Consider the following 25,267-nt stretch of genomic DNA (forward strand, 5'->3'; position numbering starts at 1 on the left):
CTTTAGTCTTTCCATTCACAAATAACACGGTGTTATTTCTTCATGCATACTGAATTGGTCTTTTCTTCTTTTCTTTTATACTTTCTCCGTTCAAAAATGTAAGGTGTATTTCGATCAAAGTTAAACTTACAAACATTGACTAATAATTAGCCATTCTATATGTACATTTTATGTATAAAATTTGCATCAATTTATTAGTATTCAAAGTGGTTGAGAATATATTGAATTTTAGCTATTGTTATCATATTATAAGAGAAATTAATGGTAAAAAATCTATTTTAGAAGACTTTTTCATGTGTTGAAATGTATGTTACATTCATGAATGGAGGGAGTAAATTAAAGACTTTTAATGGAGGGAGTAAATTACATACTGGAATAAAAAAATCCCTCATTAAATGTAGGAATATTGCAATATGCTTTGGTGGAACAACATCAACTAAGCATTTATCTTGCGGCAGGACCTACGCCCATCCCAAAGCTATGATCCACTTCAAACGCACTGCTGCCCTGGCTGGCATCAGTGGATCGATCAGCAACGTGAACACTGTAACCGAACCTCGGGTCGCCGCTACCTTCCGTGTTGCCCCCTGTGCAGCCCTCCTCAAGGGCGAGGCACTCCTGCAGCTGCGCCACCACGTCGGTCATAGTGGGGCGCTGAGTCGACGCCTGCGCGGTGCCCTGGAGCGCGACCTCGATGGCCTTCCACGCACTGTTGACGTCGTGGTCGCCCCCCATGCAAACATCCAAGACGCCCTCGATGTCGCCTCGTGCCAGGTGCTGCCGTGTCCACTGGATGACGCTGGTCGGCTGAGGGTTGTGCAGGATGGGGAGCTTCCCTGTGATAAGCTCTAGCAGCACCACGCTGAAGCTGTACACATCGCTCTTTGTGGTCGGCTGCATTGTTGCCTGATACCTTCAAGTTCGCGTGTTTAAAAATAAAGAAAATCGAAGCCAATGGTGGTGCATCGAAGTTCAAACCTACGGGTATGAGACAAGCATAAGCTGATTACGTACTCTGGGTCGACATATCCGGGCGTGCCAACAAGCGTGTTCGTGGATATGTGAGTAGAGACGTCGTGATTGAAAGCTCTTGACAAGCCAAAATCGGCGACCTTAGCCTCCAGTTTCGCGTTCAGTAGGATGTTGGTTGTTTTTACATCCCTGTGAATGAGAGGTGGGTTGCAACCCTTGTGCAGATACTCCAGCCCTACCATGCATACACATTAGCAATCACGTTCTTGGGGGGAACCAAAGCTTCAAGAAGCAAATATAACTTGCTGTTGGTGAGATTCACAAAACCGTACCTTGCGCTGATTCCAGTGCGATTCGGAGCCTCTGTCTCCAAGTTAAGGATTTTCCTGCATACGTGTCGATCAACAATGGCGAAATTCCATTTGGGAGGCAGCTTCGAGGACAGTGTACTGAGCAAACTGAAGAGCTAGTCATTATATGTACCTGCAATGTGCTCCTGCAAGGTGCCTTCTGACATGTACTCGTAGACAAGTGCCATGTACTTCCCATCATTGCAGTAACCGATCATGGAGACGAGATTCTTGTGATGAACCCGTGTTAAGATCTGTGCCTGAAGAGGTGGCCAACTAATCAATTCTCAAAGCAGCTAAAATTTTCGAGATGCAAATTGAACCTGTCTCTGGAAACACGAACTGCGTCGTCTGAATTCTGAAAGAGAGTGCTACCGTACCTCCGTGAGGAACTCCTTGGCACCCTGATTGGACGACTGAGACCGCAGCTTCACCGCCACCTGAGTGCCATCCTCCAAGAAGCCCTCATAGACGTATCCGAAGCCGCCCCGGCCGATCACTCGCTGGAAGTTGTTCGTGATCCTCTCCAGGTCCTTGTACGTGAACCGGCGGTTCTCAAGATGCAGGGAGTCATGTATGTGCTCGTCTCTTGTTGGAGCAAGGCTCGTCGAAGTCTCGCTCCGACGCCTCACAAAGGTGTTCATCGACTCTGAATGCATCGGCAGATCTGCGCTTGATCAGAATGGGGAAGAGAAATAGCTAGAGCGCGGACAGTGGATGCATCACCTCGCTTTTTTCGCCGCAGCAGCAAGCAAAATAGTAGTACTATCACCACAGCCAGAGCCATAGGAACAGCGATGTAGATGGCTAGCATGCTCTTTCCTTTCTCTGTTTGGCATGTATTGCTGTCCGTGCAGAGGTTTGGATTATCGGCATATCTACAGACATACGACGTAAAGAAAGTAATCAAACTGTCAAGCAGGAAGGCAGTGTCATGTATGTCTGCTAGGACCAAAAGAGGATCAGGGAATGGACATTAGATTTAAGGAGCCATCTTGGATTCTTTGGAGAAGTCCGGGGGGGATTGATCCGCTGAGCTGGTTCCCCGTCAAGTCCCTGAAAGAAACCAGATGGTATTCATGTGTGAGCCAGCGTGATGCATGGGAACATCCATTACCTTCATTCTAAAAAAAAGTGTGGGAACATATTCGAAGTTCGACAATTATGAGACTTACAGCACTGTTAGTGAAGGTAATTGCGACAGGGCGTCAGGAATTGAGCCTGTCAGGTTGTTGTGCGACAGATCCCTGCAACACATGGTAGTCTTATAAATTTTGGTCAGAGATCACTGCGAGGCTTAAATTACTAACATAAAGATAAACTATTCCACACGTACACATATTGGACAGCCTTGAGATTTGCAAAAACAGACGATATACCGCCGTTCAGACCGCTGAAGGACATGTTTCTGCAGGATATGAGAACCGCATAGGCCGTAGCTAGCTCAGTTAATAACCCACAAATAAATCTACTGTGGAATAATGGTCTGTCCTTGCCATGCAGGAAAAACAAGTGTTCTGCGTAAATCCGAGGTAGCTACTTACACGCCGGTAATTCTTGCAGGATCGGAAATGGCATAGCTGCATGTTAACCCATCCCAGCCATAAGTCCTCGGAACGCACGGGTCACCCATCCAATTTTTCTTCACAAGATATTTCGTCTTGATCGTCGTGATGGCGGATACTGCTGGTTCTACCCAAGTTAATTTTCAGCTCAGGTGTATGTCTGTCTGTCCACATGTATTGATGACGTACCGTCCTGCGAGTCCGTGCCAACGTTGGCGGAGGAGATGAGGGTGAAAAGCTCGACGGCGTTGATGATCGGCGGCAACGTTGAGTTGGCGGTGGCGTTGATGGAGACGTTGTACCGGATGCTGCCTCCATAGGGGCCCGTGTTGTAGACGGCGACGCTGTAGAGATATTTTGGCGTGAAACCTTCCTTGTACCACAGCTCGCCGTCAATGTTAATGTAGAACTGGCGCACGGCGTTGCCGGCTAGGGGCACCGGCTCGGAGAAGTACATGATAGGGATGTACCCCAGCGACGGCCGGCCCTTGGGCTGCCAGGTGTAGTCCCAGGAAAACTCGATGTTCATGGAGGCGTCACGAGGCGTGATGGCCGTCTGCATCACCTTCGACGGCGCCTCGAATGTGTCATCAATCCGCACATCCTGCGTCGTTGATAGCCGGCCCCACATGGTGGCGTCGAACCAAGGGAACCATATTCTGTCGTATGGATCGTGAGGGTACCTGACCATTCATTCAATTGTGTTTCCAGCAGATTAATGCAAGAAGTCGGCGTGTTAGATGTAAATTGACGTAAATTTAATTATTTATCTATCCAATAACAATAACAAGGTGGCCCACTCAAATAACGCAGTTAGCTAGTTTTTCTTTTCTCCAATCTTCTATTCCTAAAAATTTATGCATACATGCACCTATATTATCTTACGATGGCAATATCTTTCCCCATCACATGCCGTTTACAGGATCTGCAAATTTTCTATTGCAACTAGCAAGGTCGTACAATCTTCTCCGTTATTTTCATCATTCTATATGGTCGTCATCACCCTCTTGGAATCTGACTCGTGTTAACTTTTTTCTCTCCTTTCTTGTTGTTTCATTTCCCTGTAAATTAATACTATTAAATTGTGTTTCTTCATGTCCATTCTAATGATTTTTTGGGGTTGTTAACACGATCCCTTAATTGCATAGTAATGACCAGTTTGATAGGGTTTCGTCTCTTTCTAAAATTGACTTAGTTTTGGCTTCAATGGTGAAACCACACTTTTGTGGAGCCGAAACCATTTTTCAAAAAATATTTGGCAAAGCAGTTTCTTATTGGTAATGCGATAATTCTGAGAACACTTTAGCGCTTGAGGATGGAGAAGCCCGTTAAAACCATTTCTTGTCTTCTGCTCTCTATTGTAAGCTGTTCTGAGATTTCATATGAGCTTAGGTGAAGTCGTTTTTTTACCTATTTGGTAGAAGTTTACCAAAAGTTGTTGGCGATCCATGACGAATATCATTGGATGGCTTCCTGTATAATATTTATTTATTTGTAACTCGATTGAAAGCAAAAGCATGCATCTTTCTAATGTTTTCCAAACTAATAATACTATAGTAAAACTGAATGTTAGAAGATGCCAATTGCCGAGATATAGTTGCTGTAATCTACAATGCTGGACAACTGCTCAAGCAAGCCGCACGTAACCGAGACAATGGTTAACTCGTTATGATAGCAACAAAGAAGTGGTACCGGTAGTGGAAATAGCATAAAAATTATGGTACTTACTACTCTTTATTTAATTTAAGTAATTAATTTACTTCCAAATATCAATTGAGGCCGAAATACCTTTTTCATTATTTTCCTTGTCATTTAGTTATTTATTTATTCATTATTTACATGAAGTTTTTTCCTCCCAAATTCATGTAGGATACTACAATTTTATTATCATTTTAATTTCAAGTTAAAGTATATATTAATCATAAGTTATTTTTGTATATATTTTTATTAGCTGGAAATTTCAAAACATAGTTTTAACTGTAGAAATAAATTTACATCGGCTATTTACATATGTAATTTTCTTCCCAACTTAACAGAAATCAAAATATCTATTTTCATTTTTTTTCTAAATTCAATTCTTTCTTAATTATACTTGACACATACTTTTATTTAGCCATTTTTGTTCAAATTTCATATATAAATTTACTACTAATTTTATTATTTTTAATTCTAGATTGAGCTATTTGTTAACTATATTTGATATGAGATGTTTGTGAACTTGTAATTTCCTTTTTAACTTAAATCCGAGTTTTTATTATTTGTATTTGACCTATATTATTTATTTAGCTATTTTTCTTCCTAATTTTATTCTTAAGCCCTATATTTTTTTCTATTTTTTAATTCTTAAATTTATCTATTTATTAGTCATATTTGATATGGACCCCTTGGTCAACTTCTAATTTATATTTCAAATTTCTAATGTAGCTATTTACTAATAGTAACATTTATTTGTCAAGTGCATATTGTAGCTTTCTTATTTTTGAAATCCTGGATTTAGCTGTTTACTAATCATATTGGACATGTACTCTTTGGTTATGTTTTTTTTTCTAATTATGAATTTATATATTTATTAATCGTATTTGGCATAGACGCTTTGGTCATGTTCTATTTTTAAATTTATTTATTCCAAAATTAGCTTTTTATCAAACATCAGATCTTCATAAAATCTAACGGTGCAAATCCTTCACTCTTTTACATTAATGTGGGAATTTATAAATCCTCTTGGTGAACGTGGTGCCTTCTTTTAACACTCTCTTATTAATATAATAGATGTATATAGTAATCTTAATACAACAATGTTAAAAGAAGTCGCCGTGTTCATAGGGCGTATAAATTACTACATTAATTAAAATAGAAAATAATATGAGGCGTTGGTTTTACTGATGTTCTAACCATCTATATTAGCCAAAGAGTCTATGCCCACAACAATTATCTCTATCTCCACCTATTTCTAAAGAGCAAACCGTTCCTTGGTCAATCGTTAACTTTGGTCAATGAAACCTCTCATCGAATGCAGAATTGAAAGTGGACGGAGCTCATACAGGGATTGAAGTCCCCTCCGACTAGGAATCTAGGTCGTGTTATGTTACTATAAATAGCAAGTGAGCTAGAAGGAGACTGAGCAAGAGGGGAATGGAAAGGACGTGGGCAAGCATAGTGTCGGTGTCTCGAACCGTCGACTAGTAAATTTCGTGATTGCGCGTCTGGTCCGGATATGTTATCACCATAATTTGGCTGGGCCAGAAGGTGGGCCGCGAGCAAGATGGGCTCAAAGCACAATTGTAATGGGCTTGCGAATCGGCTCCTGCGCTGACGGTTTAAGGCCAGATTGGCTATGTATCTAGTTTAAATTAGTTTAGATATAGATAGCCAGATAGGAGAGGCAAGTCTCCAGACTATAAATATGTACTCTAGACTACAAATGAAAACAAGAACAAACATTCGCAAACAACTCTCGACGCATCGCCACCCCTGTTTTAGGGTTTTCTTCGGGTAAGTGCTATGCGGCTCCGATCATGCCTCGCGTGATCGGGGCAGCATCGTTCCTACCTATTTATCTTTATGTTTCTTGTGCTGAAGCGTTGTTGATGGTGAGTAACACTAGTTATCTTAATATTTATAGGGATGCATCGGCTTTTTATACTGTATCCATGCATTGTTCATCACCTGTAAACGTTTAGCTGTCTTTGTGCCCGATCCCGGGTGTAAGGACAGCACCTTGCTCTGTTTAGATTAGTAGATCCAATCTGTTATAGTTAGTCTTTGTTCATCAAAGATTTGGCTTAATATCCGCATGGTTAGGCCCTTCAAACGGGTTAAATGTTACAGCAATACATTTGATTCTTTATATTAATCTAAAGAGGCATTGTTTCAGGAATCGGCTTTCTATTGGTTTTTAGGCCTCTGTTTAGATTGCTATTCTATTATATTTCGTATTTGTTAGGCTTAACTACGCGTAGGATGTTTTGGTTATGTGGTGAAAGTTTTAACCGTTGTAGATTGAATTAGCTTATTGATTACAGAGCAAGTTTATATTAGTATCAGATATATGCACTTTGTTTGGATATACAGATCTGATCCGATACTGGAAGACAATCGGCTCTTTAGAGCCGATATCGGGGATCACCCGATGAGCGATCGCGGCTCGGATTAATGTTTAAACGTGTCTGTGCATACAGGAAACTAAATGAAACCACATCTACACCTTCCTGATCAGGTACAAGGTCAGGTGGCACGCCTAGCAAACCCAGACGCCAGGTCGTGTGCCAGATCCTGGGCCGTTGACCAAGGGATCGGGGCCCACCAGCAGTCCTGGGAGCCTCCCGGCTCCTCGTGTTGCCTGTCGCTACTCGCCGGTGGGTTTCGACCGACAACACATTCTGGCACGCCCGGTGGGACAATCTTCATTGACTACATCAACTTCCGTTGTCGGGATGTCGAGGGAGGATCCAATAACGTACGAGGAGCTGTCTGCTCAGCACAAGCAGAAGTATGATGAGATTAAGGCTCTCTTCGAAGCCGATCTCATCGGCTCTTTTGAGAGAACCCGCCACCACGGCGTTAGGTGGAAGGGGTTCTCACCTTAGGCGCTCTTAATGACGTGAATGGTGTGCAAGAAAGACACGAGGGTTTATACTGGTTCGGGTAGAATTTCCCTACATCCAGTTCGAGCCACTTGTGCTCTTGCACTAAGTTTGCAGTAGGGGTTATAAAAGGGCGAGAGAGAGAAAGGATTCCCAAGTCTCTGGTGGAGTGTACGTGCGTGGAAGGTCCTCACGCTCCGGCGGACGCCTCCGGGTGCGGCCGGCGTTGCGTCGGGGGCGAGTGTGGAGGGCGCCGAGGAAGACGCAGCGCTTGCGAACCCGGGCCACACATGGTGGCTGAGGGTCCGTCACGAGAAGACGCACCCGTGGAAGAAGTGATGCTGCCGGTGGTGCTCGTCGAGGAGGGGTCTGGGGCAGGCACGCTTCACTCACTCCCCGAGGTTGACGCGGAGACGGCGCCGTTGCCCTATCGGGCCGATGTGTCTTCTGCTGGGCGGACGATCGAGGGGATGGTGCGGGAGGAGCCACCACCGTGCGAGGTCGTGGTGATCGCCCAGGAGGAGGCCTCGGCCATTGGTGGCGAGGTGGCCGGGACTGTCTCCGCGGAGATGGTGTCGCAAGAGCTGCCCGCTCCCTTGGCATTGATGGGAGCAGTCGTCCCCAACCATGGCGGGAGGGGCTCGCCTTCCTTGGCCCAAATGGGCGGGGATCTGCCCGCGCGAGAAGGAACCTTGGAGTCACGAGACCCTGTTACGGTGGTCCTCGCCCTGGGCGACGAGGTGGAGGATGTGGAGTGGTGGGGCATCTCAGAAGCCCTGTTCGCCACGCTAGGGGCACTGGCGCAACGTTGTCATCCCGAGTTGCCAGGTATGGCACGTTGGCACCCTCGAACCCCGTGCCCTTTTTGAGCACTTCTGACATGTTTTTTCTTCGCAGTTCCTCATGAATCGCAGCCGGGATCGACGTGCCGAAGAGGTGCGATGGTGCTCAGAGCTGGCAGAGCAACTCGCTGCGGCCCACTACGAAGCGTCCAGTGCCCGAGCCAAGGTGCTTGCAGATGCCGAGGCGTTCGAGCGGCTGCGAGGGGAGCGGGACCAACTGGTTGGTACCATGGATGAGCTCCATGGCAAGCTCGATGCGTCCGACCGAGAGCGCATCGCCACCGTGCGCTTGTCCTAGGAGCAGGCGCGGGCCGTTCAGGGGAATCTCACGAATAAGATCCTTCTCATGTTCCCCTCGGATTGTTAGTTTCTCGGTTGTGGCGTGTTTAATTTTTCTTCCTGGCCGGCGTCTAGCAGCAAGTGGTGTTCCTTCAGCAAGAGTGCGCTGAAGAAGCAAAGCAAAAGCTTCAAGCCAAGGCGACAACTGGCAATCTCACCATGGAGGTTGCTACCGGGCGTGCAGAGATTGCTCGCATGAATATCGAGTGAACGGTAAGACCTCGCTCGCCATAACCGTTCCTTCGAAGTTTCTCGGCACGCTTTTTGACCTCGTTGGTGTGTGTCTGGATAGTGCTCTATGGGAAGCTTGGAAAGGAGGTGGTGGCGTGCTAATGCTAGAGAGGGAGCTCGGCGAGGTGAACGCCACGCTCCGCAAGGAATCAGGCGAGCACGACACCTTGCGGACCGTTGTTGGGCTAGTCTTGAATGATTTCGAGATGACCTCGGAGTCGGGGACAAGCTCACTTGCGGTCCAGGTCGTCAATGTTGCGGATCAGGCATGCGGGATGGCGAAGCGGGCGCTGCACCTCGGCGTGCAGCGGTCGTTCGCGATCACGCATTCTCACTATGATAACATCGACCTGTAGGCGATGAGCCAAGGCTTTGCACCCGGCTATGATGATGCTAAGTTGGACCAGATCGAGGAAGAGGTGGCCCCTCTCGTGCAGGTCTTGGCTGCAAGCATGGAGGAGAAGATCGTTCTTAAGTAGTTAGTTTAATTTTAGCGGTGAACTGGGTCTTGACACCCGAAGTTATGTAAACAAACTTTTAAACTTTTGAATTTTGGCCGGAAGAGCCTTTGGTGAGGAAATTTAAAGACGCCCGACTGTTCCTAATATTGGGGAAATGGGAAAACAGGTGCGAGTGAGAGGACTGATTACGCCGGTGAGTGGAGGCACCATACTGCTGGTGCGTGGGTTTCCTACAGTCCGACCAACTTTACTCAAAGCGTGCTCCTTCGTAACTTGCATTTTCTTTTTTTACCTCAATCATAGGAACGGGTTGGGCGTAAGGGACTTTGAGTGGGTATGGCCCTAGTAGCCCCCAAGTGAGGCCCGAGCCCCTATTGTGGCTAGGGTCAAGCATCACTAAAAAGTAGCAGAGTGAAAAGAAAAATCTTCGCAGCACAGCTCGACCATTTAACATGAAAGTTTACATAGCTTGGAAAATACTAAGGGTGAAAGCGACGTAGGTGTTCGATGTTCCAAGTGTTGGTGAATACTTCATCCTCAGGGGTCTGTAGCTTGTAGGTGCTTGGCCGGAGAACCTCGGTGATGATGAAGGCTCCCTCCCAGGGAGGGGAAAGCTTGTGACGATCCTTGTTGCTCTGGACAAGCCGTAGCACCAAGTCACCGACGTTGAACACTTGACCCCGCACTCTGCGGCCGTGGTACCGTCACAGCGCCTGCTGGTACTTGGCCGATTGAAGTAGTGCGATGTGGCGTGCCTCATCGAGCTGGTCCATCACATCTTCGAGGGATGCCTCTGCTCCTTACTTGTTGTACGCCCTGACCCTAGGTGCTCCATAGTCCAAGTCGGTCGGGAGCACTGCCTTGGAACTATAGACCATGAAGAAAGGGGTGAAACCGGTCGCCTGACTAGGGGATGTCCTGAGGCTCTAGAGAACCGCAGGGAGCTCGGCAACCCACCTCCCAGAGAACTTCTTCAATCGATTGAAGATTCTAGTCTTGAGCCCCTACAAGACCATGTCGTTCACGCATTTGACTTGCCCGTTCGTGCGGGGGTGCGCCACGGCGGCCCAATCGACTCGGATGTGGTAGTCATCGCAGAACTTGAGGAATTCCTTTCCCGTAAACTGCGTACCATTATCCGTAATGATGGAGTTCGGTACCCCAAAGCGGGTGGATGATGTCGAGGAAAAATTCCACGGCCTGCTCGGACTTGATTGTCGCAATCTGCCGGGTCTCGATCCACTCTATGAACTTGTCAAGGGCTACAAGAAAGTGTGTGTAACCCCCGGGCGCTTTCCTGAGTGGGCTGACCAGATTGAGTCACCAGACCGTGAATGGCCATGTGATGGGGATTGTCTAGAGTGCTTGAGCCGTCAAGTGGGTCTGCCAAGCGTAATATTGGCACCCTTCGCAGGTGCGCACGATCCGCTCGGCGTCGATGACCGTTGTCGGCCAGTAAAATCCCTGGCGGAAAGCGTTCCCAACCAGGGTTCTCAGCGTGGCATGGCGCTCGCGGACCCTGCCGTGGATGTCCTTCAGCAGCTGGATACCTTGCTCGATCAGAATGCAGCGCTATAGGATCTTGGTGTGCCTTCACTTGTAAAGCTCCCCCTCGACAATGACAAAGGACTTAGCATGGCGTGCGAGCTATCGAGTCTCTATCTGGTTGGTAGGGAGCAGCTTGTGGAGGAGGTAATTGAGGTAAGGCTGTATCCACTCCACCGGAAATTCAGGCTCCGCCACTGGCTCCTCGTCAAGCTCCATGACCTCAAGGTCGGGCGGGGTTGGTGGTTGACCAGCCCCTAAAGCCCAAGGTGGGTGGCTCACCCTCGGCTCGCCCTGGCTCCTCGTAGCAGATCGAAGATTTGCGTTGGTCATTGGCGAAGATGCCAGGCGGGACTGGCTGGCGGCTTGGCGCCATTTTCGCTAGCGTGTCGGCTACCTCGTTGAGCCGTTGCGAGATATGGTTGAGCTCGAGGCCATCGAACTTATCCTCCAATTGTCTGACCTTCTGGCAGTACGCGGACATCTTGTGGTTGAGGTAGCTCCAATTTTTCATGACTTGGTCGATGACAAGTCGAGAGTCGCCCCGAATGTCAAGTCATCGAATGCCCAGCTCAATGGCGATGCGTAGGCCATTGACGAGTGCCTCGTACTCAGCCACGTTATTTGAGTGTGGAGAAATGAACGCGAATCACGTACCTTATGCGTACGTCGAGTGGGGAGATGAAGACTAGGGTCAGGCCGGCTCCTTGCTTTATCAGCGATTCGTCAAAGTGCATCGGCCAATACTCCTCGTCGAAGGCTGTCAGCGGCATCTAGGTCTCAGTCCACTCCGTGATTAAATCGGCGAGTACCTGGGATTTGATAGCTGTCTGAGGGGCGTATGAGATCCCCTGTCCCATGAGCTCGAGGGCCTATTTCCCTACCCTCCTGGTGGCGTCTGGATTACGCACAACCTAACCGAGAGGGAAAGACATGACCACCATCACAGGGTGAGACTCGAAGTAGTGCCGCAGTTTCCGTTTGGCGATCAAAACAGCATACAGAAGCTTCTGGATCTAGGGGTAGCAAGTCTTGGCATCGGCCAAGATTTCGCTTACGAAGTACACGTGGCATTGCACCTGGAGGGTATGCCCCTCCTCTTCCCGTTCCACGACAAGGGCCACGCTGACCACCTAAGTCGTTGCTGCGATGTAGAGTAGGAGCGGCTCTCCACCGGATGGTGGGACCAAAACCAAAGCCTTTGAGAGGAGTGCTTCAAGCTTGTTGAGTGCCTACTAAGCCTTAGGGGTCCACGCGAAATGATCGGTCTTCCTAAGAAGACGATAGAGGGGGAGACCTCGTTCGCCGAGATGTGAAATGAAGCGGCTGAGGGCTTCGAGGCATCCTGTGACTCGCTGAACCCCCTTGAGGTTATTAATTGGGCCCATTCTGGTGATGGTCATGATCTTGTCCGGGTTGGCTTCGATGCTGTGCTCGGAAACGATGAAACCTAGCAGCATGCCCCTTGGAACACCGAAAACGCAATTCTTAGGGTTGAGCCTAAAGCCATTTGCCCGGAGTCTAGTGAAGATTTGCTCTAGGTCGGCCACCAGCTGGTCGGCCTGTTTGGACTTGAATATGATGTCATCCACATAAGCCTCGACGGTTCGCCCGATGAGGTCCCTGAAACATCGGAGCATGCACCGTTGGTACGTGGCCCCTATGTTCTTTAGGCCGAATGGCATGGTTACATAGTAGTATGATCCGAAGCGGGTGATGACTGAAGTCGCGAACTGGTTGGACTCCTTCATCATGATTTGATGGTACCTGGAGTATGCATCAAGGAAGCAAAGGGTTTCGAACCCCGAGGTCGAGTCGACTACCTGGTCTATGCAAGGCAAAGGAAACAGATCCTTTGGGCACGCCTTGTTGAGAATTGTGTAGTCAACACACATTCTCCATTCGCCACTCTTTTTTCGTACAAGAACGGGATTGGCTAACCACTCGGGGTGATATACTTCCAGGATGAATCCGGCCGCCAAAAGTATTGCGATCTCCTCATTGATGGCCCTGTGCTTCTCCTCATTGAAGCGGCGCAGGTGTTGCTTGACCGGTCTGGAGCTTGGCCTGATCTTCAAGGCATGCTCAGCGACTTCGCTCGGTATGTCCAACATATCCGAGGGTTTCCACACAAAGATATCCTTATTGGCACGGAGGAAGTCAACGAGCGTGCTTTCCTATTTGGAGGAGAGCGTGGTGCGGATTCGCACCTTCTTGTCCACGGTGTTCTGAGGGTCGACGAGAACCTCCTTCACACCCTCCACGGGCTCAAAGGATCTGGCTGCCCGATTGGAGTCAAGGGCTTCCTCCGTAGTTTCCTCCCTGATGACCGCAAGTTCCTCGGAAGCGATAACCATCGAGGCAAGCTCACAGCTCCACCTCGCACTGGTAGGTGCACTGGAAGGAGGAGCCGACAGTGATGACCCCGTGCGGATCCGGCATCTTGAGCTTCAGATAAGTATAATTGGGGATAGCCATGAACTTCGTGTAACATGGTCGCCCCAATATGGTGTGGTAGGATCCATGGAACTCGACCACCTCGAAGGTGAGGGTCTCTGTCCTGTAGTTGGTTAGATCCCCAAACATTACGGGCAGGTTGATTTGCCCAAGCGGTATCGCCTGCTTTCCCGGCATGATGCCATGGAAAGGCACCCCGGACGGCCGAATGCGCCACCGATCGATGCCCATCGCATCCAGGGTCTCCTCGTACATGATATTGAGGCCGCTGCTCCCATCCATCAGTACCTTGGTGAGGCGGTTCGTGCCGATGATCGGGTCGACCACGAGCTGGCACCTTCCTAGTTGCAGGACGCTGCTCGGATGGTTGGATCGATCGAAGGTGATGGCCGACTCCGACCACTTGAGAAACGCGGACGCCGCCAGTTCAGTCGCGTAGACCTCCCGGCGTGTGAGCTTTTGGCGGCGCCTGGACTCGTAGGCAGCAGGGCCTCCAAATCTCATGAGGTAGATGTCAGGGTCAGGGAAGTCGTCATCCTTCCCCTTGATGTCACCGTCCGTTGGCTCGGACCTCTTCTTCTGCTCCCCCTTCCTGGTACCTCCTGACAGGTACTTCTTCATGAGGGCGCAGTCCTTATATAGATGCATGACGGGGAAGGCGTGGTTCATGCACGGCTTCTCCAGCATTTCTCAAAATGATCAAGGGTCTCCGCGGCGGCCATCCTGCCTCACTTTCAGTCGGTGGCGGCTACGAGGGAACCCCCATTGTTCCTCTTGTTCTTCTTCTTCCCTAGGCGGTTCAAGCCGCCCTAGCTGATGTTCTCATCGCGCTTCCCCTTGCCCTTGGCACAGTCGAAGATCGCCCCGACCGCCTCCTCACCCAGGCGTGGTTCGTCGCGATGTCAAGGAGCTCCTTTGTGGTTCACGGGCTCTTGCGCCCTATTTTGTGAACCAGGGACTCGCAGGTGGTCCCGGTCACGAATGCCCCAATCACGTCGGCATCAGAGACATTGAGCAGCGCGTTGCCCTCCTTGGAGAAGTGCTAGATGTACTCGCGAAGAGTTTTCCCTGGCTTCTGCTGGCAATTCTTGAGATACTATGGGTTCCTGGGGCATTCTTAAGTGCCCTGGATGTTTCCCATGAAGATTTCCCTCAGGTCCGACCAGCTGTGAATCCGGTCGACTGTCAGGTGCTCGAGCCATGTCCATGCCGAGTCGGCCAGGGGCAAGGGCAAGTTGCGGATGATGAAGTTGTCATCGACCGCTCCTCCTCCCCGGCAAGTGAGCCGGTAGTCCTCGAGCCACAAGGCGGGATTCGTCTCCCCAGCGTACCTCGTGATGTTTGTCGGGGGTCGCTACCGTGTTGGGAACAGTGCGCTGCGGATGCACGTGCAGAAAACCCTAGGACCCGACGGGTTGGGGCTCGGGCTTTGGTCCTCACTGCTGTCATGGCATTCGCCACGACGAGGGTGATATCCTCGCCTCGCCGCCGCTTGCTCATCCTCATGCTCGAGCCTCCGGCCGTTGATGGTGTGGCGTGCGTCGCGGTAGGCGTCGAGGCGTCCCTGAACGAGGGCGTTCGTGGGACCTTCCCCCTCGCGTGGGGCTTGGTGGACAGACACATCGTTGACACCCTGCCTCGTAGGGGAATGCGGGCCTGCATTTTGCCGGCATCGCCGAGACATCAAGCTTTGGGCTTGTTGTTGCGCCGCGCACTCGATGAGCGTGCACAACCTTTGGTGAGCACATCGCCTACTCTAGGAGCCCTTCCAGCAAGGCCGCGGTAGCTGCGATGTTCTGGCTTGCCCGAGCAAAGCACGGGGGACCCTCATCATCTTCGAGGATCCTCCGATATCTATCGCCACGGCATCCAATCTCTCGCTCGAGTTCGGCGCGCTCCTGTTCTATCTGGAGGCGCGCTTCCTCGAGCTCCTTCTGCCGCTCCCGCAGCTGCTCGAGCCGCCTGGGCAGTGGGGCTTTGTTCCTCTCCCTGGCCCCATTGTTAGGGCCGTTCGGAGGAGTTTCCCTGCTGTTGGCGTCTTCGACATGCCCTTCAGGGACACCCGCCATGAAACACTCCCGCGAGGGGTGGTGGCTCTCTCCGCTAGAACCAGAGGTGGAGATTGCCTCCGATTCCCCCCGCAAGGAGGTCATGGAAGGATTCCGAGACATAGTCCGTCATCCCCATGAACTCGCCGTCTATGGGGATGAACCAAAAAGGCGCCGCAGCAAGGCGATGCGCGTCCTCCATGGTGTTGCGCAGGCCAAAAGGAAACCTCATCAGGATGCCCGTGGCCAGGCGGACAAGAAGAGAACGTGGTGCAAGTACTCCTGGGTCGGTCGGGGACCTAAGAAGACACGGAGCTGATGCCCTAAACTCTCGTAGTCAAAGTATGGGGGGGGGGAGTGGGGAGGGGGTGCTACTCCCGGACGCGCGATCCTCCAGGGCACGCAACCACATCCCCTCGAAAGCCTCAACAACAAGGTCAAGGTTGGCGGTGCGAGTGGGGCGAACCGGAACACGAATCTGCTTCAGTGCCCCTCCTATGGTGATGATGAAGTCTAGGCTCCCGAAGCACACGAGCGCGCCCGGGGGCCATCCTCCAGCGTGGTTGGCCATCCGCAACCTGAATTGGTTGACGAGATGTGCAAAGCCCCCTACCTAGCGCGCCAACTGTCGGTGTCTCAAACCACCGACTAGTAAATTTCATGATTGCCCATCTGGACTGGATGGTGTGCAAGAAAGACATGAGGGTTTATACTGGTTCGGGCAGAATATCCCTATGTCCAGTTCGAGCCGCTTGTGCTCTTGCACTAAGTTTGTAGTTACAAATGAGCGAGAGAGGGAAAGGGCTCCCAAGTCTCTTGTAGAGTGTACGTGCGCGGATGTGAGTCTCAGAGTTTCTATCCCCCTAACCGGGAGTCTTCCTTCCCCTTTTATAAGTCAAAGGGAAAGGAGTGGTTGCGGTGAGAGAGAGAGAGATCCCCGAATCGTGCTGCATCTCCTCCCCTTCGCGTGGCACTAACCCTGTAGATGACGATGGAGGCGCTCCTATGCCGCGTCCTGGTTCGACATGCAGCGTGCGTCCCAACGGAATGGGCGGCACAGGTTAGCCGAGCCGCAGGACGGGCGACGTACGCCCTGCTGAGACGGGCGGCGTGAGTCCCGCGTTTTATGGCTCGACCCTCGACGCGGTGGATGGCCAACGCCTTCCGCAGTTGCCTATCTTTTCTGGAGGTCATGTCATTGCATGTCCTTACCTACCCTTACGCCAGAGGTTCATCCTTCGGCGTGGCCCGTCACTTCGTGAGGTCCTTGGGGGCCCCACGCCTTTGGGGAGAATGTGCCCAACCCCTCACCCTTAGGGTTGGGCAAGGCGGACGCGCCTGCCCCCTCATCATCAGGGTCAGGCGAGGTAGACGCACCCGATCCCTTACCCTAGGGGTCGGGCGAGGCGACCATGTCCTTCTCCAATGCTTCACGTTGGGCTGCCGGTGCCCCTTCTCCTGGTGGGCCGTTCTGCCGCCATTTGGCGGGCCACCGGGCCCAAACCCCGTACTTTGAGGGAGCTAATCCGTGGTCAGCTTCCTAAGGAACGTTCTTTGGGGGATCCATGATATTTGCTCCCAACACATAGACTACCTCGAGAAGGAAGTAGAATGCACCACTGACATGAAGATGGTGTGTGCAAGGTAACCATGCGACAAAATCGGTGACAACAAGCGAGCCACGGTATTGGGACGGGCACACACGGTAATATGGTAGGCATCATCGTCGTTGTTTAGGTTGAGCTCAAGGCGGTTAGCACCATGAAGGACGGTTGGGATATTATCTGGGGATAGAGGTAAGTAATATTTATGGAAAGTATGAAGAAGTGTTAAAGACTAAAATTTTATTTGAAATAATTTTGAACGAGATGTTGTCACATGGAATTCAATGATACTCGGATTATATTTAAGTAGATAGGATTATAGGGTCCTTCACCGTATCAACTGTAGCAACGTATGAACATATCTGCTAGTAATAATTAAATTCAGAATTGGAATACCAATAATTAGAAGTTTGATTCTTTGATTTTTGTGATGATCCTATTGTCTAGGTTAACCTAAAGAGTCCATACACAACTCCATATTTAATTTCTTTGTCATCTCATCCATATATATCTCTGGCACTGTAGAGTTATAAGCATTATTAGAAAATGAATGTACTTCTCTATAGAGATCATGGACCGCCCGACCCAATGAAAACGATCAAACTTGACCAATATGTGGACCATGTTCATGCCAAAATTTACAAGCTAGACACAGACCGATTACTGAAATCTGAAAAAATCTGACCCAACCCAAAAGTTGTAAATAAAAAATAATAGGTTTGACCCAGCCCAGTCAGACCTGATGATGTGTCGAGTCGGGCTCAGATAAAAAATCTGGCCCGATTGTAGGGTTACGCTTGGGCTGTAGAAATGAACAAAGGTTTTTTTAACCCGACCCAAATCTGCCCCGCCTTGACAAACGATCATGTCTACTTTTCCATAAAAGATGCCATACTGGAGGTTAAAAAACCAGACATGAGTGCAAGGGAAAAAAAAATCCGGTAGACATTGGTGCTGCCAGCAGACCGACATGTTGTTGCCGCATCTCGGCATTATACCGCCTCGAGTGGTTTTTGGCTGATCTGGTAACCACACACTGCACTTTCCTATTTGGCCCTAGACAACACCTAAAGCTAAGTTTAAGGGCCATATCACATGGTGCACCAAGTTCAAGGACCGCTCATGTATTTTATTCAATTTTTTATCCAAATATTAGCTATGTTTTGAGGTGTTTTTCTCAAGTCAGAGTCATTGCTAGGCTATGTCCAAGAACATTCAAAATGATCCCCTAGCAACATCCATGCATATGTGTTGGTGCGGCTAAAACTTCTTTGGATTGGAGCCTCATTTTATCAAATTCAAGTTTGTGGCTTAATTGGATGTTTTCCTTGGGTTCATCATCTTTTTCTCGCCCCTTCTCAAAATTCGAGAGTTTGTTGGTGAAATCTTGATCTTTTAGAGAAGTTCCTTTGAGAAATTAAAGGTTTACCATATGGTTGTGAGAATACAATTTTAGGTTTCTGATATTTGACCTAATTTTATCTTTTCTTTTCCTAAAATCAGAATTCTAAATTTTCTTTTCTGTGACTCTAGCGGGCCCCCGAGGTTCCTGCTCCCCGTTCCCTAGCTCCTTGTTGATCCTCAACAGGAGGGGAATCAGGCTCACATTCTTCAAGTTTGATTTTTAGTGTAGAGCAAGAGTTCTCGGTTTTGTTTCTAGATGTTCCTGTTTCTAGGACGTCTTGTTTATTTTCTGTTTATGTGTCCCTTCGATATATGTGATATAGGCAATAGCTAGAAGAAAGGTTTGTGAGCAAATTTGGGATATAAGTCTTGATTCTCTCGGGAAAAAGTGTTAGGCTGCTAAATCTTACCTGTGATCTTCATTTCGGTCCTTCACTATATTGCTAATTTTTTTCATTGAGCTGTAAGTAGTGCCATTTTGACGTGATTGGAATATAAAAGGAGTAAATTTACCATTAGCAATATATTGAAGGGTGATCAAGTGCAGCGACGGCCCTGAGGGGGGGTGCAGGGCGGTCGCCCCGGGCCCTGGAACGATGGGGCCCCACCCCTGACACCATAGTAGTTTAGGTATCAGTTAAATTGGCAATATAAATTGGGCCCCATCGGCAGAATCAAAACTGCAAGCCTTGCTTTCCTGCCGAGGCCTTGCTTTGCTTCCTTGGGAACACCAACCGCCATGAGTAAATCACGGAAACAAAACGGAAGGACTCGGGAAACAACAACAGTCTTGCATCGCCCGTCGCGTTTGCTCGCCAAAGTCTGCACGGCACATCGCTTGCCTCTGTGGCTCAGTCTCCGCCTCTGCTCATTGTGGCCGCCGCCGCTTGCTGTTACCCACGCTGGCCACGCGCGGCGCGAGCACGACAGTGCAGTAGCAGATCGCTGAGACGCTGATTCATTGTAGGGAAACCATCCGCGGTATAATTTTTTCTCTGTGCTTTAGATGATTATTGATTACTACTTAGACTATTGTTTAGATATTTAAATGAATTGTTTGGGAATTTTACAGCAGGTCATTTGTAATTCATCGGTTTAATATTGTCTCGTTATCACTTTGCTCATTGGTGAACATTGGCTCATCAGTGCCACATAATCGGTAATAATTTTTTAAGTTTATTCAATGTTGTTGTAACTAAGCGATAGCTTCAATTCATAATTTTGTTTTTAATTTCAGCATATAGCCATGTCATCTAGAAGGTATCCATCCAGTTCTGAGAAAAGGAAGAGGGAGAAAGGAGCAGATGAGTTCATAGAAACACAGAGAGGAGCCATGGACAAATTTTTTCTAGTAATTCAAGAACTTCAAGGAATCAAAATGAGATGGCTATAGTTTCTATGGAGGAGCAACCTGATAATAACCCAGTAGATCAGGGCTTTACACCAGAAGAAAATATTGACACCAATAGGAATGATAACAATGTGAGTGATCATGAGCCTATGGTTAATTCACCTCCTACAGAAAATGCTAGTGTTGATGAACAACCTGTTTTTACCGAGGATATTTATGATCCAAGAAATTGGGATAATCTTGATAACAAGTCAAGGGACATATTAGCAGAGAAGGGACCCATCAGAGATGAAAATATTGAATTTTCTTTGGATAACAATGGCAGACATTTTTCATATACTCATCACTCTAGAAAGATGAACAATGGAGAAGTTTATGATAGAAAGTGGTTGGTATATTCAAAACATATTGATAGAGTGTTTTGTTTTTCATGCAAGCTTTTCAATACAGAAAACTGCAAGAGTTCATTGGGTCATGAGGGGTTCAAAGATTGGAAGCATATTAATGAGAGGTTGAAAGAACATGAGGCTAGTATACATATTACAAGCATGAACTCTTGGAATGAACTGAGGGTGAGGCTCGGTAAGCATAAAACAATTGATAAAAACATTCAGCAACAAATCACCAAGGAGAAAGAGCGTATCAGGCAAATTTTATTTCTTGGTAAGCGGAATTTAGGTTTCAGAGGACCAAGTGAGCAACTTTACAATGATCAAAATGGTAATTTCTTAGCTTGTGTTGAGATGATTGCTGAATTTGATTTGGTTATGCAAGATCACCTCAGAAGTATTCAAAACAATGAGATTCATTATCACTATCTTAGTCATAAAATTCAGAATGAGTTGATTTATCTTTTGGCTTCTGACATCACTAAATATATTATAAACACTGTTAAAGAGGCTAAATATTTTTCAGTTATCCTTGATTGTACCCCTGATGTCAGTCATCAAGAACAAATGAGTTTGTTGATCTGATGTGTTAATATGTCTACTGGTAAAGTTGAGGAGTACTTTTTGGGTTTCATGAAGGTAGATGATACATCTGGTGAGGGACTTTTTAATTCATTACTTGATTCCATTAAGTCCTTTGGCCTAAATATTGAAGATGTTAGGGGTCAAGATTATGATAATGGATCTAACATGAAAGAAAAGCACAAGGGCGTGTGAAGATGACTGCTTGATATAAATCCAAGAGTTTTGTTTATGCCATGTGCTTGTAATAGTCTTAATCTTACAGTTTGTGACATGGCTAAATCTTGCGGAAAAGCTATTTCATTTTTTGGAATTGTGCAACGAATATATACATTATTCTCTAGTTCTACTAAAAGATGGGATGTTTTGAAGGATCATGTTGAAAGTTTAACTGTGAAGTCATGGTGCAATACTCGTTGGGAGAGTCGGATCAAAAGTGTCAAAGCAATAAGATTTCAAGCTCCTCGGATAAGGTCAGCTTTGCTTCAGTTGAGTACCGATAAGGATACCGAACCAAAGGATAGGAGTGATGCAAAAAAATTATTTGATCTTCTTGGTACCTTTGATTTTAAACTTGGTATGGTTATTTGGTATGATATTTTATTTACACTAAACAAAGTGAGCAAGCAGTTGCAATCCCCATCCATGTATATTGATGCTACATTAATGAGAATAGAAGATACAGTGAGTTACTTTTAGAACTATAGAAATAATGGATTTGCTTCTAGTTTGATCATTGCCAAAGAGATTGCATCTGAATTGGGTGTAGAACCATCATTTCCAGTGAAACGTCATGCTAAGATGAAGAAACAATATGATGAAACTGATTGTGAGGAAGCAACTCTTGAAGCGGAAAAAGCTTTTGAAGTTAATTATTTTTTGGCCATGGTTGATATTGCAATTAGTTTATTAAAAAGTAGATTTGAAGAACTCCAATCATTCAAAGATATATTTGGATTTTTTATGGACTCGATAACCTTGAAGTCATTGGATACTATTGAACTAAGAGAATGTTGCACCAAATTTGCAAACACTTTCTCTTTTGATGGCTCATCAGATGTTGATCTAAATGATCTAATTTCAGAGCTTAGTGTTTTGCAGTTGATTTTATCAGATAAACCAATGTCTGCCATGGATATTTTTGAGTATGTTAAAGAAGTGGATTCTTATCCTAATACTTCTATTGCTCATTGACTTTTATTTATTTTGCCCGTGACCGTTGCGTCAGCTGAAAGAAGTTTTTCAAAGTTGAAGTTGGTGAAGAATTATTTGAGGTCCAAAATATCTCAAGAAAGACTAAATGGTTTACATTTTATGCATCGAGAAATATTATTGGATGAAATTGATACTGATGCTATCATCAATGACTTCGCTTCGAGGCATGTTAGAAAACAATTTTAAGGTAATCACATATTTATATTTTTTTCTTATGATGAATAATTTTTTGATATATTTTTAAATGTTTATTAGCAACATGTATTATATATATTATTATAATAAGAGCCCCTAATACCTATATTAAGTCTTGCCCCGGAGCCTCTAATTTGTCAGGACCGTCACTGATCAAGTGGCAACGGGTGGTCTGTTTTCGCCTTAATAGTCTTTGCCTATTAAGATTTGTAAAGATTGTATTGCTTTCTCTTAATAAAATACGTGCTCTGGCACATTCAGAAAAAAAAATTAAGTGGCAAGTACAGTTAGCTTACCGGACGACGATGTCTCCAGCCTCGCCAAAGTTGTGCCTGGTGAGCAGGACGAGCCCCTGCATCGCATTCACTTGCGGATAGAGAGAGATCTTGAGAGGCCTCAGGCTCAGCCCGGAGATGAACGGCGTCCCGGAATCCGTGTTTATCAGGCAGACCTGCACGAAGTTGTCCGGCACCACGACGATGGCCTCCGACTGCCACGGTGCAGTGTCGGAGCTCGAGACGATCACCGTCGTCCAGAAATTGACCCCGATGTGGAGGTCAAAGACAGGCGGCCTGTCGAGGCCGTCGTAGTTGCCGTACATGAAGCCCGCACGGAGCAGGTACTTGTTCCCGGCCGTGAGGGACCGGAGGGTGTAGCAGTTGCGCGCGCCGTCGGGGAAGCTGCGCACGTTGTGGTAGCCCCTTGCGAGCCCCGGGGTGATGTACTCGGCCGAGATGTTGCGGTTCTCGCCGGCGTCGGTGAAGGCGGCGTCCGGGGCGTACGCCAGCTTGGTGGTGTTGTCCACATAGGCCGTCGTCCCCGGGAGGCCACAGTCGATGCTGATGAATCCTGCAACTGCCATCTTGTTAAATCTAGCATGGTGCATGGGAGATCAATTGTTGTATTGTGCGTGATATTACGGGAGGGTGATCCATCCAGTGATCTGAAACTACCGACCAGCTGACGAGATGTTGATGAGCAGCGTACCGTTGCTATCGGGCTGGGCACGAGCTTGCATGACGCCGGCGATGGCAGCTTGGGCGAGGCAAAGAAGTAACAGCCAATAAGGCCTTGCCGCTGCCGCTCTCGGCTTCGATTGCCCCATTGCCACCACTGGCCGGTGTTCTACTGCTGGAGCTTCTCTTATACGTAGATAGGGTTTCTACTAGCTAGTATCTATGCTGGAGTAACTAGCCAGCTCAATATATACGGATCATACCAACAAAGGATCAGCTACCGGTAGTTCTCCCACCCCTTTGGTGGTTCGGCTAAAAAGCCTTGCACCGAATCTGCGGTTGGCGTTAACGGCATACGTGGATGTCGTTTTTTTCCTTGAAGGAATTAATAGCTGTGGAAATCTCACCCTTCTCGTGCTTGTTGCTATGGTGCGAGAGGGTGCACTTGTTAGCCAAAGCTTTTGTGGTTACGTTGCATATTATTTTTGTGGTTGTCTGGTTGTCCAGGCTGTTGTGTGGGTATTTTTTATTATTGTTTGTAAGTTATCTTTTTCTATCAATATATTCCTCGATTGGTCTTTTTAAAAGAAAAAGCTACTAGTAGTATACGCTAGCACACTCATGTCCAAGTCGATCATTACACGACAAGCACTGCCGGAGAAAGGCACATCAGTGCCGGTCACAGGGAGATTTAGTGCCGATCCCTGTGACCGGCACTAAATGGCCGGTACTAACGTGACAGTCGTTAGTGCCGGCTATATTGACCGGCACTAAATGGCGCGTGTTAGTGCCGGTCCGTTATTCCAGCCGACACTAACGTGCCCGACCCGGCCGGGCTCCTGGCAGCAAGGTTAGTGCCGGCTGGTATAACTGGCCGGCACTAAATCTTTTTTCTTATTTATCTTTTGTTTTTCATTTTTATACGTATGGCTATGCGTATTTCTACCGTATGCGACTACATAATCGTACTTTTTGCATTGCACAGTAATATTAGGATAGCATATTACACTAATATTATATATATATTCATCATGTATGGAACACTTAGGAGTTTAAAAGTACTTGAGATATTACAAATTATTAAGAACATCAACTATAGTAATTTATCAGTTTCCCCGTCGTCGGATCTTTTTCGGCGACGCTTGTACGGACATCGCCATAAAATTCGCCCTTAGGATTTATGACTTCATCGAGCAGGAATCCGCATATAACTTCTTGAATTGCCCTAATCCGAGCCATTTCAATGAGTTCTTCTTTCATCCGCCAACGCTGTCACATTTTTCGAAAAAAACATGAGAATAAAAGATAATGAATTAAAATGATGAGCAGATGTGATTGTGCTCACGTACATTGAATGCTTCCACTGTCATTTGCCCTTTTTCACTTGCAAAAGTGTTGATCCACTCGCATACGTAGTATCCACATAAGTTGTTTCCTTGTCCCTGTCTCCAACACTATGGACAAATGTGGGTTAAGATATAGAATTTTTCTGATGTTTATTGCGAATGATATTAGTAGCGAGAGTATATTCATACCGGAAAATCAGTCACCCAACAAAGAGGCTCGATTTCACCTATGGGCAAGCCTATGTGTTTGCGGAGGTAGCGACGCCATGCAGTATTTACCACCTCGATGAGATCTTGGTACTTTGATTTATCTTGCCTTAACGAGTCGTACACCAAGACCTTGTGCTCGTCAATCCGAATACAAAGCAATATCCAATGAAAGCTGTGCATATACATACGCATAACCAGTTAATCTTGATTAAAATAGTTATTAAATAGTATTATTAATACGAAGGGATTGAAAAAAAGAGGCTAACAAAGAACGACTCACTGATGGTTGTATGGCAAGAGAATGAAGGGACACATGCTATTCTTACGCAACCCCCTGTATATAATATTGTCTATTTCTTCAGGGTTTTGCTCTACCATTTTCTCGTGTATAATATCGGGGTCGAAGAACCCGACGTAATGGAAGTTCTTTTTTCGGCAAATTTGAATTTTTGACCTACGGGACACAAGAAAAACGGGGATCAGTCAACACACAAGGCTAAAAATAATGAAACAAGAGACAATACTCACATGCACCATACACTCACGAGGGACTTGTCAAGGGCATCTTGATGGTATAAATCGTAAAGTACTTCAAACTCGATATATACTTCACCTGCCCCCC

General features: G+C 47.2%; 1 protein-coding gene across 5 annotated transcripts; it reads right to left on the minus strand.

Moving 5' to 3' along the window:
• Positions 1 to 292: 292 nt before the first annotated feature.
• Positions 293 to 23,498, minus strand: LOC112887778 (putative leucine-rich repeat receptor-like protein kinase At2g19210). Of its 5 annotated transcripts, none has more exons than XM_025954044.1 (13): positions 23,121 to 23,497; positions 22,430 to 22,982; positions 3,077 to 3,570; positions 2,867 to 3,005; positions 2,659 to 2,730; positions 2,498 to 2,569; positions 2,298 to 2,378; positions 2,049 to 2,200; positions 1,703 to 1,989; positions 1,456 to 1,582; positions 1,305 to 1,358; positions 1,015 to 1,207; positions 293 to 913 (listed from the first exon to the last, which is right to left on the minus strand). In XM_025954044.1, exons 1-13 carry the CDS (start codon positions 23,236 to 23,238, stop codon positions 445 to 447), a joined length of 2,811 nt encoding a protein of 936 aa, XP_025809829.1. In that variant the 5' UTR covers positions 23,239 to 23,497; the 3' UTR covers positions 293 to 444. The 5 variants fall into 5 exon arrangements, with proteins under 5 accessions (XP_025809829.1, XP_025809828.1, XP_025809831.1 ...); XM_025954043.1 differs by having other exon boundaries at positions 2,867 to 3,008; XM_025954046.1 differs by having other exon boundaries at positions 1,703 to 1,971; positions 2,867 to 3,008; positions 23,121 to 23,496.
• Positions 23,499 to 25,267: the final 1,769 nt, after the last annotated feature.

This window comes from Panicum hallii, chromosome 3 (assembly GCF_002211085.1).
Source record: "Panicum hallii strain FIL2 chromosome 3, PHallii_v3.1, whole genome shotgun sequence".
NCBI lineage: Eukaryota > Viridiplantae > Streptophyta > Magnoliopsida > Poales > Poaceae > Panicum > Panicum hallii.